The sequence below is a fragment of the Notolepis coatsorum genome (genome assembly GCF_963971535.1).
Source record: "Notolepis coatsorum genome assembly, chromosome: 9".
NCBI classification, from domain to species: domain Eukaryota; kingdom Metazoa; phylum Chordata; class Actinopteri; order Aulopiformes; family Paralepididae; genus Notolepis; species Notolepis coatsorum.
Window position 1 is genome coordinate 115,436,117 of NC_140173.1, and position 14,008 is coordinate 115,450,124.

General features: G+C 41.8%; 1 protein-coding gene across 1 annotated transcript in view; it reads right to left on the minus strand.

Moving 5' to 3' along the window:
- zswim8 (zinc finger, SWIM-type containing 8) overlaps nt 1-14,008 on the minus strand; it is a 204,645-nt gene that overhangs the window by 149,045 nt on the left and 41,592 nt on the right. Inside the window, exons 2-3 of the mRNA XM_084322223.1 lie at nt 6,357-6,510; nt 3,630-3,724 (exon numbers count right to left, since the gene is read on the minus strand). Coding sequence (XP_084178349.1) covers nt 3,630-3,724; nt 6,357-6,510 — 249 coding nt within the window. The remainder of the gene's footprint in view (nt 1-3,629; nt 3,725-6,356; nt 6,511-14,008) is intronic.

A 14,008-nucleotide genomic window follows, 5' to 3' on the forward strand; every position in this document is an offset into this window, starting at 1 on the left:
AGCCAAAATATGTTGGCAGAACTTTTTTTTTAATGCATTCACATGCGCTTTTCAAGAATAAATAAAAAACTAGACTTAATGGGAAGGGTGTGCTTGTACATTTGAACATAGTTCCATGATACGTGGCTGCGTTGTGCTGAGAAAGAGGCGCAGATCCGCTTCTACTTTGAGGCGAGATCTGTATTTATTTTGTATTAATGTCAGAGCCGAGAATCCCGCTTCACAGAGGTATGTTGATGCAAACGGGACAAGCTTTCTCAGTGCAGCATTACACAGCACTGGGTAGTCGTTCCAGACTGAACTTTGCGAGGGCCTGTCCAGTGAACTTGACTTTCAGTAGCTCGTAACAAGAAGAAAGATAGATCAACGCCTCCTGCTCAGAAAGTGGGAGGCCCGTTGCGTCATGCGCAATGAACGGATCTTGGATACAGTTGTTCAAATTGTCCGTGCTCCTTCTTTCGGGGAAATAATTCCGAAATTGATCAATGAGCCCTTCTATGTGGCTACAGATGATGGGCTTCATATCATTTTGTGCTACATTATGTTCCTCCAAAAACAGGGTACAGGGCAACCAAAAGCTCTCTGCAAGTGTGTGGGGTTTCCCAGTCTTTGCAATCCAATTGGAAACAATAAACGAAGCATATGTAGTCCTTTTTCGTTGACGGTTGCCATTTTCTGCACAGTTGTCTCTGCTCTAAAACCGTAGGTTTTTTTCTGAAAGAAAGCTAACGGTTCAGTTTAAAATTCAGGATGCTTAGTTTCCAAGTGCCACTGTAATTTACTTGGTTTAAAGCTCTCGTTAGCAAGGATCTCGTAACGCAAAACGCACTGTGGTCTCGGGTCATCTTCTTGGCCAGTCCAAGTAAATCCATATGCAAGTATTTAGGATCATAACTTCTTTTACTCCGTTTCATAGTAGTGCTGGAGCCTGGACTGGTATCGCTACTACAATATTCTGCCTTTCTCTTGCCAGCATTTGGAACATATGCACGTGACGCGCCGCTTCTGACAAACATATCCATTGAGAGTGTCCAGGGTTAAATTAATAAAATCAGCTTTATATGCTTGGCCTGGAAAGTCCCCCCGTGGATTTCTTTTTAAATTGATTGATGTTTTTTATTTTTGTGTCTTACATACAGGTGTATGCCCAGCCCATATGGGCTTACAAGACACATAACAATAAGTATATAATATTATACTTGACAAATTATGACATATAGACCAAGATGGCCACAAAAAAAGAAAATACAATAAAACGTAATATAACAAGCTGTAAGCAATGTATGTAAACAAAGAAAAAAGAGGAATTCATATACAATTATATAGGATATAGTGTGTTTTGTCTCAAGTGCCATGCTTTCTCCAAAAATCCTGCAAAACTGAAGATGTCCTCCACAAAAAGAAAACTCAACATACAACGTCGGCGGTCAGGTGGCGTAGCGGAGATTGTGCTTGTCACCAATGCAAGAGGCTGCGGTCTCGACTCCCGGAGAGTCAGCATTGCCTTGGCTCGGGCTGATCGCTATACTAACTCGTTTGGCTGAGTTAGGGGGAGGGGAGCCGTGGGTGGGTCCTGGGCGTTGTGGACAGCGACGCATACAGTTCGGTCGGGGCGCCTGCTCAGCAAGGGTAGGATCTGGAGAGAGGTAGTGCAACCTTCCACACGTTACACTCTCCCGGTGAGAATCTGCGCGGCCAGGCTGGCTGCCGGCTGGCTGCACATGCGTCGGAGGAAAGCATGCGACAGTCTCAGGCCTCTCGGACCAACAGTAGAGGAAAGTGCGCAACAACCAGGAAGGGGGTTGGGAATTGGCATAACGACTAACAGTAGGATGGGAGAAAAAAATCGGAAAAAATAAGGAGGGGGAAAAAAGACAATAAAAAAATTAAAACTCAACATACAACTCTCAGACTGCCAAAACAAATCCGGATTTACAATTTGAATTTTCTCAAATAAAACCCTCCTCAAATCGGTGTACAAAGGGCAATAAAAAACAAAATGATATTCATCTTCCACCACTCACTCCCAGATCACATAGAACACACAACCGCTCCTCCTCAGGTTTACCTTGGAATCTACCCACTTCCACCGCCAATGGCAGGGTGCCAGACATCAACTGGGCACACAGAGACCTCCGTCTTCTCTTTAAGTTTAACATTACATAAGGTTCAGTAAAATACGAATTTTAATTAGTTACGAGACAGTGTCAATCACAAATATCCGAGTACACATTGACTCACAAAAGACCAGACGATATACCTGCGCAGGGCAGTCATGCACGCTTGTGCATGCGCGTCGCGGCACTTTGCTCTCCTCTGACTCACAAAAGACCAGACGTGGCCTCAGTGATTATACCTGCGCAGGATGTATGAGATGTGTATTGAAATACTGTGCCTCCGTTGATGCAGGGGCGAGACATGGCAAATACACACAGCGGCCAGGTGGAAAACTCGATCAGAGTTGGGATCGCGGATTTTCGCTTGATCTTTTTTTTCTTTTTTGCCCCCAATTTTTTTGACCCCAATTTGGGTCGCGCCCCATAGTTTGAGAACCACTGTCTTAGTGTATTGTTAGAGGGTTGCAGCAAAATTAGTAATAGTTTAGTTTCAAGTTTATCCCAATGAGAGAATACAATAATGACTATTCTGATCATAGGTTTCACTCTCTCCACTGTTATCTCCCTGACTACATACATTATAGATTATGGCATTCTGGACTAAATCACATCTAGAAACAATGATCTTCTCAGATAGGGCTCTCTGAGACAGATCAAATGGGGGTCCCTGTTCTATTAGGTGTCAATTTGGGGGTTCTTGACATGAAAAAGTTTGAGAATTAATAGTCTACAGTATTACTTTATATATGTAATATATTAGTAATCTATAGTATTACTTTATGTAGTGTATTAGTAGTCTATAGTATTTCTTTATATAGTGTGTTATGTGATGTAAACCCACCTATCTGTAAGGAGTATTTCATGGCCCAGACCCTGTACAATCCATTGGTGTATAGGTAACGTCACAGTGACCAAATGCGTCCCACTTTTTTATAGGATTCTATCACATTTTCATAACAATAGTGAATATTACTTACCCTGCAGCGTTTTCATTGAGGTTTCTTACAAATTAACGATGTTTTATTTGTCCTATATATGCGGATAACATTTAAAATCTTAAATTGTACCATTTTGTTTCCCTTTAGACAACAAACATTATGCTAATGATGCACTTTTGTTAAGATAATTAGTTTACCATTCGCGGTCACTGTACTGAGGTCGCATTAATAGTTTACCGCTGTTCAGATTGTGTTAAAGAATAGACACGTCCCAGTGACCTGTGCTAAAGGTCTTGGGAGTATTGTTGTAGTTTTCAACATTTACACCTTTTAATTTTAAACCAATGCTGCCATCTACTGACAACAGAAAGTGTTGTGTATTTTCACCTTGAGAGGCTACGCTCGCACTTCCATAAACACCGTCGCCCAAAACACAGTCTAGAGATTCCCACTTTTTACTGGGAATGGGGCGTGGCCGTATTTGGTCCCAGACAATAAGAGTGACTGCGATTGGTCTACGTTCCGTTAGTCTATAGTATTACTTCACATAGTGTGTTGTGTGATGTAAACCCACCTATCTGTAAGGGGTCTTTCACGGCCCTGATCCTGTACAGCTGTTCACCTCTCTGGAACTCATCTGGGCTGCCGTTAGCGAGACATGAATACAGCCTGCAAGGAGGACAGAGAGAGAGACAGAGAGCGAGACAGAGACAGAAAGGGGGTGAGAAAAAGAAAGAGGTCAGAGGTAAGGGAGGAAGAGAAAGACATGCGTGACAGAAAGAGTTGAGGGAGGAAGACAGTTGAAGGGGGAGAAAGAGAAAGAGAAGTGGGGTCAAAAAGAGAAAAGGGGGGTGGAGCCCAACAGAGATGAAAATACAGAGAGAGAGAGAGAGAGAGAGAGAGAGAGAGAGAGAGAGAGAGAGAGAGAGAGAGAGAGAGAATGCAGGGAGAGAGGAAGAAAGGGAGAGCAAGAAAGGGAGAGAAAGAGAGGGTGGGATGAAAATCTTGAAACACTATACTTCTATTCAGAGTTTTCGCTGGGTGAGCCGTTTGTCTGTTGGAGTAGGAGGGAGAGGGGGGGGGGACATTAAGTGCTGTAGCAGCTATTCTACTAGACAGATAATCATAGAGAGGCCATCTGTGGGGTGTGTGTGTGTGTGTGTGTGTGTGTGTGTGTGTGTGTGTGTGTGTGTGTGTGGTTATGTTCGTGACTGAATGTGTCCATGCATCTACATACATTGTGAGTGAGTGCATAGTGTATTAAAGTAATACTATTGAACATAAATTACTATTTTCCCACTCTCTTATTGCCAACTGATATGACACAATGGTGACTCTAGCTATACCCAGTTCATTAATGCTTTTATAGTTGCTGTTCTAAAACACTGGTGTCTGCCAGGACATTCCCGTGAGAAATCATCCAGTGTGCACAGGAAGTGATACCTTTTTATGTCACCAGCAGCAGTTTGTTTGATATAAATAGAACACTAACTTAGTAGTTAGTTAGCATGAATTTTCAAGATGGAAAGTAAGACAATACAGTGCAAAAAACACAACAGCAATGACCTCTTATAACCAATAGATGTCGCCAAAATAAACAAAGATTTGGATTTTTCGGATTGACACTTTAAAGTCACTACAAGGAGAATTTTCAACTAAATATATCGTTGTCAGATTAGTTGTGATACCTTGGTATAATTACAGTAAACAAATAGTTGATAAAGCAACTTATGAGCCGTAATGCCTTCAACATAACTGTGGATTCGACCCCGTCGCACACAATATCAATATAAAATAGGAGGATATAAATGGACTCGTTGCGGTCTCATATCACCTTTCATTCTCTTAGGTCTCGGCAGTAATCCTGCTAAGGTTTGGACATTGAATTCACAATGATATATATTCAAGTCTAAATCGTCTTAACAGTGCCTTTAACCCTTTCACTACATAAGGTTAACCCTTTACTATCACACTACAGAAGGTAACCATCTGTAGTGTGATAGTAAAGGGTTAACCTTCTGTAGTGTGGTAGTGAAAGGGTCAACCCTTTGTCGTGTGGCAGTGAAAGGGTTAACATTCTGTATTGTCGCAGTGAAAGTAGGGGTGGGAATCACCAGAGGCCTCACGATACAATATTATCACGATACTTAAGTCACGATACGATAGTATTGCGAATAAAAATATATTGCGATATGGGGCGGCTACGTGGCACAGTGGGCAAGGCGCTCGCAACGAATGCTGGAGACTAGGCTCGAACAGGATGCCTCCTGTTCGAGCCCCGCTCTCCACATTGCTTTCAGTTTAGCTGGTCGTCCACAGTAATAGACATTGGCCGTATTACGGGGAGGGAAACTGAAGGGTGGGGATCGGGCGTTGTGGACAGCGACTCCTACAGGTCGGTTGGTGCGCCTGCGCAGTAGAATCAAGAAGCGACGGGGGCGGGGCCCCTCCAAAGCCCAGACCCCCGACGCTGAAAGATCGAGCCGCGCAGGTGAAAAGATGTGACGGCTGTTACCTCGAGTATCGGAGGGGACTTGTGCTATGTATGACTTAGTCCACATTGCAGCCGGCTTGTGGGAGGCAAGAAACAACGTTCGAAGACAGGGGAGGGTTGAATTGGACGATATGAAAATTGGGATGGGAGAAAAATAGAAAATGGGAGAAAAAGTGGATCAAAAGAAAAATATATATATATTGCGATATGCTGAGTATTGCGATATTAATATTGCGATATATTGCGATGTATTACCTTTTTTCAACTGCAAAGTAAAACTTTGTCAACATGTTTTATCTAATAAAATAACGTTTTCAGTCTGTTCATCTCACTTCAATAATTTTTATTGCAGCAAATGGGATTTTCTCAAGCAGACAGATGTCAACACTGTAATCTGTGTTGCATGTACCTGACAAACTGAACTGTTTGTATTACAGTCATATTCCAACTTAACTGAATGCACACAGTGCGTGTGTGGACTACTGTACTATTACAGGTATTGAAATGAACAATGCAACTTCCTTATACAAAAAAAAATAAAATACAAGATATTTTTTGAAATAAATAAATGATAAAATATCAATACTTGGCGTCCTTGTATTAATACAGTATCGCCACGCAAAGTAGCGCGATACTACTACATATCAATATTTCCCGCCACCACTAAGTGAAAGGGTTAACCATTTGGTAGTGTGGTAGAGAAAGGGGTGTGTGTGTGTGTGTGTGTGTGTGTGTGTGTGTGTGTGTGTGTGTGTGTGTGTGTGTGTGTGTGTGTGTGTGTTCAGGCCCCCCCCTGGCCTCACTCACCTGATGTCCTCTTCGTTCTCAGGGAAGCTCCAGTAGGCGATGCGGAGCTGGAGCTGCTCAGGTACCGGAGGGTAGACCTTCTCCACCACCTCAAACGGGATGTGGAACGCCACCTGCTTGGCCGATAGCTCCACCAGAGGGATCACCTGACCATCTGATGAAGAGGAGAGGAAGAGTGAGACAAGTGAAATCAGTATATGGGAACGTTTTCTTTGCCTTTGTGTGCGTGTTTGTATGTGTGTGGTCAGGTGTGTGAGTGCATGTGTGTATGTATGTATATATATTAGGGATGCTCGATATTGGCTTTTTTACCGATACCGATATTCCGATATTGTCCAACTCTTAATTTCCGATACCGATATCAACCGATATCAACCGATACCGATATATGCAGGGTTTCCCCGTCCAAAAAACTGAATAATTTCAGGTAACTAATAATTTCACTGGATATATATATAACAAATATTGTTATTGTTTTTTATTTTTTTTAAACAGATACCGATATTTTCCGATATCACATTTTACTGCCGATATCGGCCGATAATATCGGTCAGCCGATAATATCGGACATCCCTAATATATATATATATATCTTTGTGACCCTTTCCTTAGATTAATACAGAACGGTAGAACAATTTTCTATAGACCTTTTCTAACCTGACAACATAAACATTCTAAATAGGCCCATTTGTATTTCCTGTTGCAATGTGTGTTGAGTTGCTGGCAATAAATAAAACCGGGACCAAAGCTGTTCCCCTAGCAACAGGATAGGTTCTGAAAAGGTATATGTGAACTTGATGGGGGATGTAAAATTCTAATAACATTTTGATAATAAAAAAAGGAGAATAGGTCAAACTGCTGATAGTAGTTTTTCATCCAGCTAGTTCTATAAAAGAGTATAGCGAGCATAGAGGATACAGCCTGGCTGATTTAGAGATATGGAACCTAGCCTAATACACACCTTTCACAGAATGTTTAGAATGCCCATTTGTCCTCCATGTTGGAGACGACAATGGCTGCTATGTGTTAACCCATTCAGTGCCAATCACGAGATTAGTCGGGTTAACTCGCCATGCGTTGAGTGCCAAGACCCGAGAAAACCAGAGAAAATTTCGGGTTTTAATCGTCATTTCTTTTATTAGCAATATCCATAAATGTTTCATCCATCCAGCCTGACGTTATCATTGGAAATGGGTCTGAGCTCGAAAAGGGCAAATACCGCCGCCTATCGTCTCCCGGATGGTCTTTTCTTCTTCAATATTAACTTTCAAAATAGAAGCAAATTGCAACCCGGTAGAAATGTACATTCTGGCTGTCACCTAGGTCATTACTTAAGATTTACTGTAAGTCAAGCTGTCTGTTAAATAGCCTAAGGTCGCTTTCACACAGGGGCTGTTTGGTCCGGACTATCGGACCAGAATTCGATAGTCCGTTTTTTCGGGTTTGTGTGAATGCGCGTCGAACTCGGTCCGCGGACCAAACACACTCTGGTCCGACCAAAAACATAGGTCTCGGTTCGCTTCATCGGACCAAACGCGGACCAAATATAGGAAGTGCTTATTATTACCACTGCGCGCGGCATTCACTGCAAAACAAGCACACTGCATCTATCTATCTATCTATCTATCTATCTATCTATCTAACTGTGCATCTTGGGTAGAACTAAGGAAGAAAAAACGCAGCTTATTATATTATTACCGAGGCGCTCGGCATTCACTGCAAAACAAGCACACTGTACACATATGGGCAGAAGACCAAATAAAACAGCTACTTGTGGGCACTCATAAAAACAACGCGGTGTACAAGTTGTTTAGCGAGAGGATGGTGGTAATGGGCTTCAATAGAACAATGGATCAATGTCACGTCAAAATAAAAAAAACTCCGCCTCCGCTGATCTGGAGGGCTCGCAGTCCACACACACACACGGGCTCGCAGCCACACACATTTCCACTCTCTATTGTCCAATAGACCAGTGGTTCCCAAAGTCGGGGTCGCGACCCAAAGGTGGGCCGCGAGCAGCCACGGGTGGGCCGCGAGATGATTTAAAAAAAAAAAAAAAAAAAAAAAAAATTATTTTTTTTATTTTTTTTGTCAGGCCACTGAACTTAGAAGCAGGCCAGGACAGTGTTTCTAGTTGTATTCTAAAATGTGACTATATGGTTTTATATTAACTTAATAAATAAACAAAAACGAAAAATCTACTTATTTCAACGAACATTTCAAACTAAATAACAGATTATGCACATAAAACGCTGAAAACAACCGAAGCAACAATAGTATTTTAATGAGGCTATTATTATTATCATTATTATTTTGCAACAAGTTAGCCCTCTCATAAATAGCACATATAAATGAATAACTAACTTGAACTAACTTAATAGGATTGAAGTGATATTTGGCTTAAAAAATCGTCGCCTGAAAAAAAAAAAAAAAAAAAAAGCCTGACGATGTGCATTGGGCCGCGGCTCTCTGACGCCCTATTTTCTGGGCCCTGGCCTGAAAAGTTTGGGAACCCCTGCAATAGACGAGCGCCCTTTTCGACCGCGTGACATTGTTCAGAAAGTTCGGTGCGCCTGACAAATTGCTATGTGAACGCAGACGAACCAAATGAAGAATGCAACAATGTTGCAACTTCACCACCAGAACCGCACCGAGTCCACCAAAACTATATGTGAAAGCGACCTAAGTCTCTGTGCAGGAGAGGTCACGGAGAGATCTATGCTGTTACAGTGTCTGCACGCTGAAGTTTATGATGCTAGTTTCCTCTGTTCCATCCTGTTATCATTGCAGTGTAGTACAGTGAGCAACATGGACCTTGTTGCAAAGCTGCATATGACTTCACTCATCTTGGCAAACTTTGGATTTAAGCCAAATAAGACAAGTTAATAGCCATTATTTGAGAGACAATACTGGTCATGAATCATTGCATCATCCCTAGGGTTTGACAGAACAAGCATTTCATCATAAGGTATTCTGTATTTTGTTGTGACAAATAATAAACAAACTTGACCAATATGTTTATTTTTTATTTTATTTTTTTTCAAGGACTGATATGTCCTAGATACTATGTAAATCAGGGGGCTAATATGTGGGGCCGGTTTTAGTGTAAAAATGTAACACAAACTGCCTTTAAATTAACATAATTATGGTTCATATAATAACTTTTAAAACACAAAACATTTGAATAGACATCTAAATCAGAAAGGTCTTTATTGCCATGTATACTTTTCACATACAAGGAATTTGCTTTGGACGTTACTGGTGCGACATTAGCGGACAGACAATACAATAAAGTGGTGGAGTAAAATAAAATCAATGACATATGAGCTAAGTTAAGCACAATAGAATAATATATTTATGAAAATAAATAACTCAAAAATAAAAACAAATGAATAATAATTTAAATAAGTTTGACTGAAATAATGGTATTAGGAATACATTTGCCTCCTGTGTGAACTGTGCATAGCTGAATAGACTGTATTTTAACGTCGGTCATATGGTGGTACTTGGAGAGCCAGCTACGTTCTCAGGTGGTAAAAAGTGGTAAAAAGTTTGAGAACCACTGATCTAGCATGTGGGACAAACTGCAGAGTAAGCTATAGTATGACTGAACTGTGACTGAGAGCACAGTGATCTGTAGTATGACTGAACTGTGACCTAGACCACACTCCACAGTGGTCTGTAGTATGACTGAACTGACTGAGAGCACAGTGGTCTGTAGTATGACTGAACTGTGACTGGGTCTGTAGTATGACTGAACTGTGACCACAGTGGTCTCTGCTACGGAGAGGAGAAGAGACTGTTCTCCCTTTACATGCCCCACTTACAAGTACACCACTTCTGCTGCCATCAACCATATATGGAGGAGAACTGGCAGTCTGCATAGCAACAACATCAACTGTGGAGTGGCTGTGGTTCAGATGGTTAGAAGCCATGGTAAACCCATCAAGTTATCGTCCACTATTCCAAATAAAAATACTAGGCTTTAGTAGTAGTACTAGTAACACAAACTAATCAACTAATGATGTCTTTCATATTTTCTCATTTCCTTTTAAGAACCCCCATAAACAGTACACACACACCATGCACACCATTAATTAGCCTAAATATATTAACAGGCAGATATCAAACAATTATCCATGACCGTGTACCAACTTAAAAGCCGATTTCAACACCACATTGCCATACAGACACAGTCTTGTCAAGGTAAACCAATAAAAACGTTTGATAAGAGTTTCTCGCGCTCCGTTCGTTCTACAGTGGTGAGCTGGTGTTTCCTGTCGGTTCCTGAACCCATATGACCCCAGGACCCAGGGGACCCCATAAAACACAGCACGCCTCCCTACATCTCACAACAACAGACCCGAAACATTTAAACAGTGGCAGAAAATAGGCATCTAGTCTGGGTAAACACTGTTAGGTCTACGCTTACTATAACTCACTCGCCCACGTACTAAAGAACTTGGTTTCGGAATAGCATTGCAGTGAGTTTGCCCAACATCTTGAAGCAATGGACAGTTAGTCCTTTGGATTGTTAACAAGACAAATATGGAAGCCATTGTTCAGCCATAATACACATATTACAGCCAGTCCAGGGGATTCATCTGGAATGCTAGAGCTGTCCCAATTGGCATTATTTTGGGCTTTGAAGCTTCAGTAGCAATTATCAGCAAATAATCTAAAAAGTTCTCACAACTGAATGTCCTGGTCTGTGAAGAACCGGACGAATGTTGGGTTATTATTCATATAAGCCTTTTATTATGCTGGTGTAGGCTTTTTACAACCTGGGATTTGCCTTGTAAACAGAGGCATTAGAATATTTTTTTTATCTACTTTTTCTTCTCCTTTTTCTGGGATTTTTCTCCCCATCGCAATTTACCTCTCGTGCCAATTCTCCCTCCCCTGTCCTGATCGTTGCTCGCATATGCCCCCCACTGGTCGGTTGTAGGGAGCATAGAAGCCTTGCATCACATGTCCCCTCCGATACATGTGGAGGCAGCCTGTCACATCTTTTCACCTGCCAGCACGGACTCTCATTTGGCGAGGAGTAACGTGTAGGAGGCTCACACTGCCCCCGCCATTTTCCTGACTTTGCAGCTGTGCAGGCACCCCAACCGACCTGTAGGAGTCACTGTTCACTGTAGGAGTGACTTCCGACCCGCTAACTCTGCCAATTGAGTTAGTATGACGGCCGGCCCAAGCCGGCGGCAACGCCGACAGCCGGATTCGAACCCGGTGTCTCTTGCGTTGGTGACGAGCGCAATGTCCGCTGCGCCACCCAGCCGCCAAAGAGGCATTCGAATCTTGATTTTGGCATTGATGTTTGATTCGGGGCAGTCCTAAGGAACACGTATGACCACAATCCATTCCTCCATCTTGGACACAAATGTAAGCTAGCATGTGATGCATCAGTCTGTGTTGGCTAAAGAACAGTGTGCAGTCAGACTTGTGTGTGAATCTCTTTCCATAATGAATTAAATGAAAATGGGTTTCAGGGGACTTGGTCTAATAAAGAGTCCTGGGAGGATAGGTCCATGTGGGCCTTCAACCATAACAAATCTGGATGGGATATGACTCATCTATTGGAGGATGACGCCATTCGCTTTCAATTGTTTCTCGGGACAATCGAAGTATACACATACACACACACAATGTTGACGTCTTCAGAAAAGGATAATAAACCAACTAGCAACCAAATGGTACACACACTGAACCAAAACAAAGCCCTGAATCTCACACCGATTATCCTCTAGCGAGCACGGCGCTCATTTATTAGAAAGGGCTAGGGTCATAAGTCATTATCTAGGCTAAAAAGGAGGCATTGTGTCACTACCACCGCCTGCACCAAAGCAGTTTAAACCATACATCTCATGGTGTTTTTCATGGTCCTGCCGTGTGTTGCCCACAGGTTCTTCTGGCGGTGGGCACGTTGGGGCAAGAGACATAATCCAGAACTGTGCACATGCAATAGATAAGTGATTAATACATTATGTTATTGTATATCTATTTGTGGAGGGCCTGTCAAATATCGAGTACTCTCCACTAGGGATGGGCATGAGTAATGTTTTCCCAGATAGAGTACTCGCATGAATTACTCAAGTAATTGTTTAGGGCAGTGGTTCTCAAACTTTTTACACCAAGTACCACCTGAGAACGTAGCTGGCTCTCCAAGTACCACCATATGGCCGATGTTAAAATGCAGTCTATTCAGCTATGCACAGTTCACGTAGGAGGCAAATGTATTCCTAATACAATTATTTATTGTTAACTTTTGTCAGACACAGCCACAATGTACAAAGGGGTAGCACTAGAACTAGCAAACTCTTCCACACAACTCATACAATGCAAGGGGCATTGAGAATATAATAACTAACATTCTCACATAGCAACTGTATTTCAGCAAATGTACTTACTTAATTCTCTCTCTCTCTCTCTCAGTTTTTCTCAATTGCTTTGGTGCATTTCTCTGATCAGAATTAAAGTTTTCATAACTGTTAGTGCATTTCTCAAAACAATTAGTACAAACTGCAAAACCTAGGTGATAACCTGCAGAAGCGTGTCACTTGCTCAAAATGGATAATTCATTCCTCAAAAGCAAGTATTCATGTCAATGAAAGTGTCACTGTCATCAAAATGAAAAGTCCTGACACCATTGTTTATGAACAAGATAGTCAAATGGCTTTGCCATGTTTTCGTTATGACAGTTCACTCTGTAAGTGTTTTCCAATGCAAAAAAAGTCAGATCTTGGTGACACTTTCTGAAAATGCTCAAGACAGCACTATGCACTATGCACTATTTGCACAGCCATTTGAAATCTACAGTTACACATTGCTGTATTTAGTGAGGTAAATGAGTACAAGACACGTATGTTTCACATTTTTACTGCATATGCTCTTTGCAATTTTAATTTGTTCACAGCATTGTGCAAAAGAAAAATACAAACTAATTTACAACAAACATAAGAAACACCCTTTGGCCTTTGGGTAGAGCTGTGCACAACTGTAAACAATATTGCAGTACATATTGGAACTGAATTGGAACATACAACATACACAGTACTGTAAATCATTCATTCACATCCAGACGTTCCTGTCTGTCTGGCTATTGGATTCAGGAATGGGGAGTAGGGAGGGAGATATTCCACCAGCATCCTTTCATGTGCTGCAAACCACTGTGTGACCAGAATTGCGTGGTGAAAACGCACATTATCCCATACAACAACGTACTTGGTCAGATGGTCGCCATTTAGACCCCTCTCATTCTCAGGGATTATGTCCCTGTAAAGAGTGTCTAAAAAAAGTCAGCAGATGTTGTGTGTTGTATGGACCAATGCGGGGCATATGGGTGAGGACGCCGTTTTCTGAGATGGCTGCACACATTGTAATATTCCCTCCTTGTTGGCCTGGGACATCAGTGGTTGCTCTCTGTCCAATGCGATTCCTTCCACGCCTTCTACCTTTTGCCAGATTGAAACCCGCCTCATCAACATATATGAATGTGTGCAGCGATTCCCTGGCATCCAGCTCCATTCAGGGGAAAAATTATAAAGAAATGTATAAAATTAGCTTGACAGATTTTGACAACTAGTTCAACATATTTGTATGTAATGACTCAAGCAATGAAATGAGGACTATTAGTTTTATAGGGAATG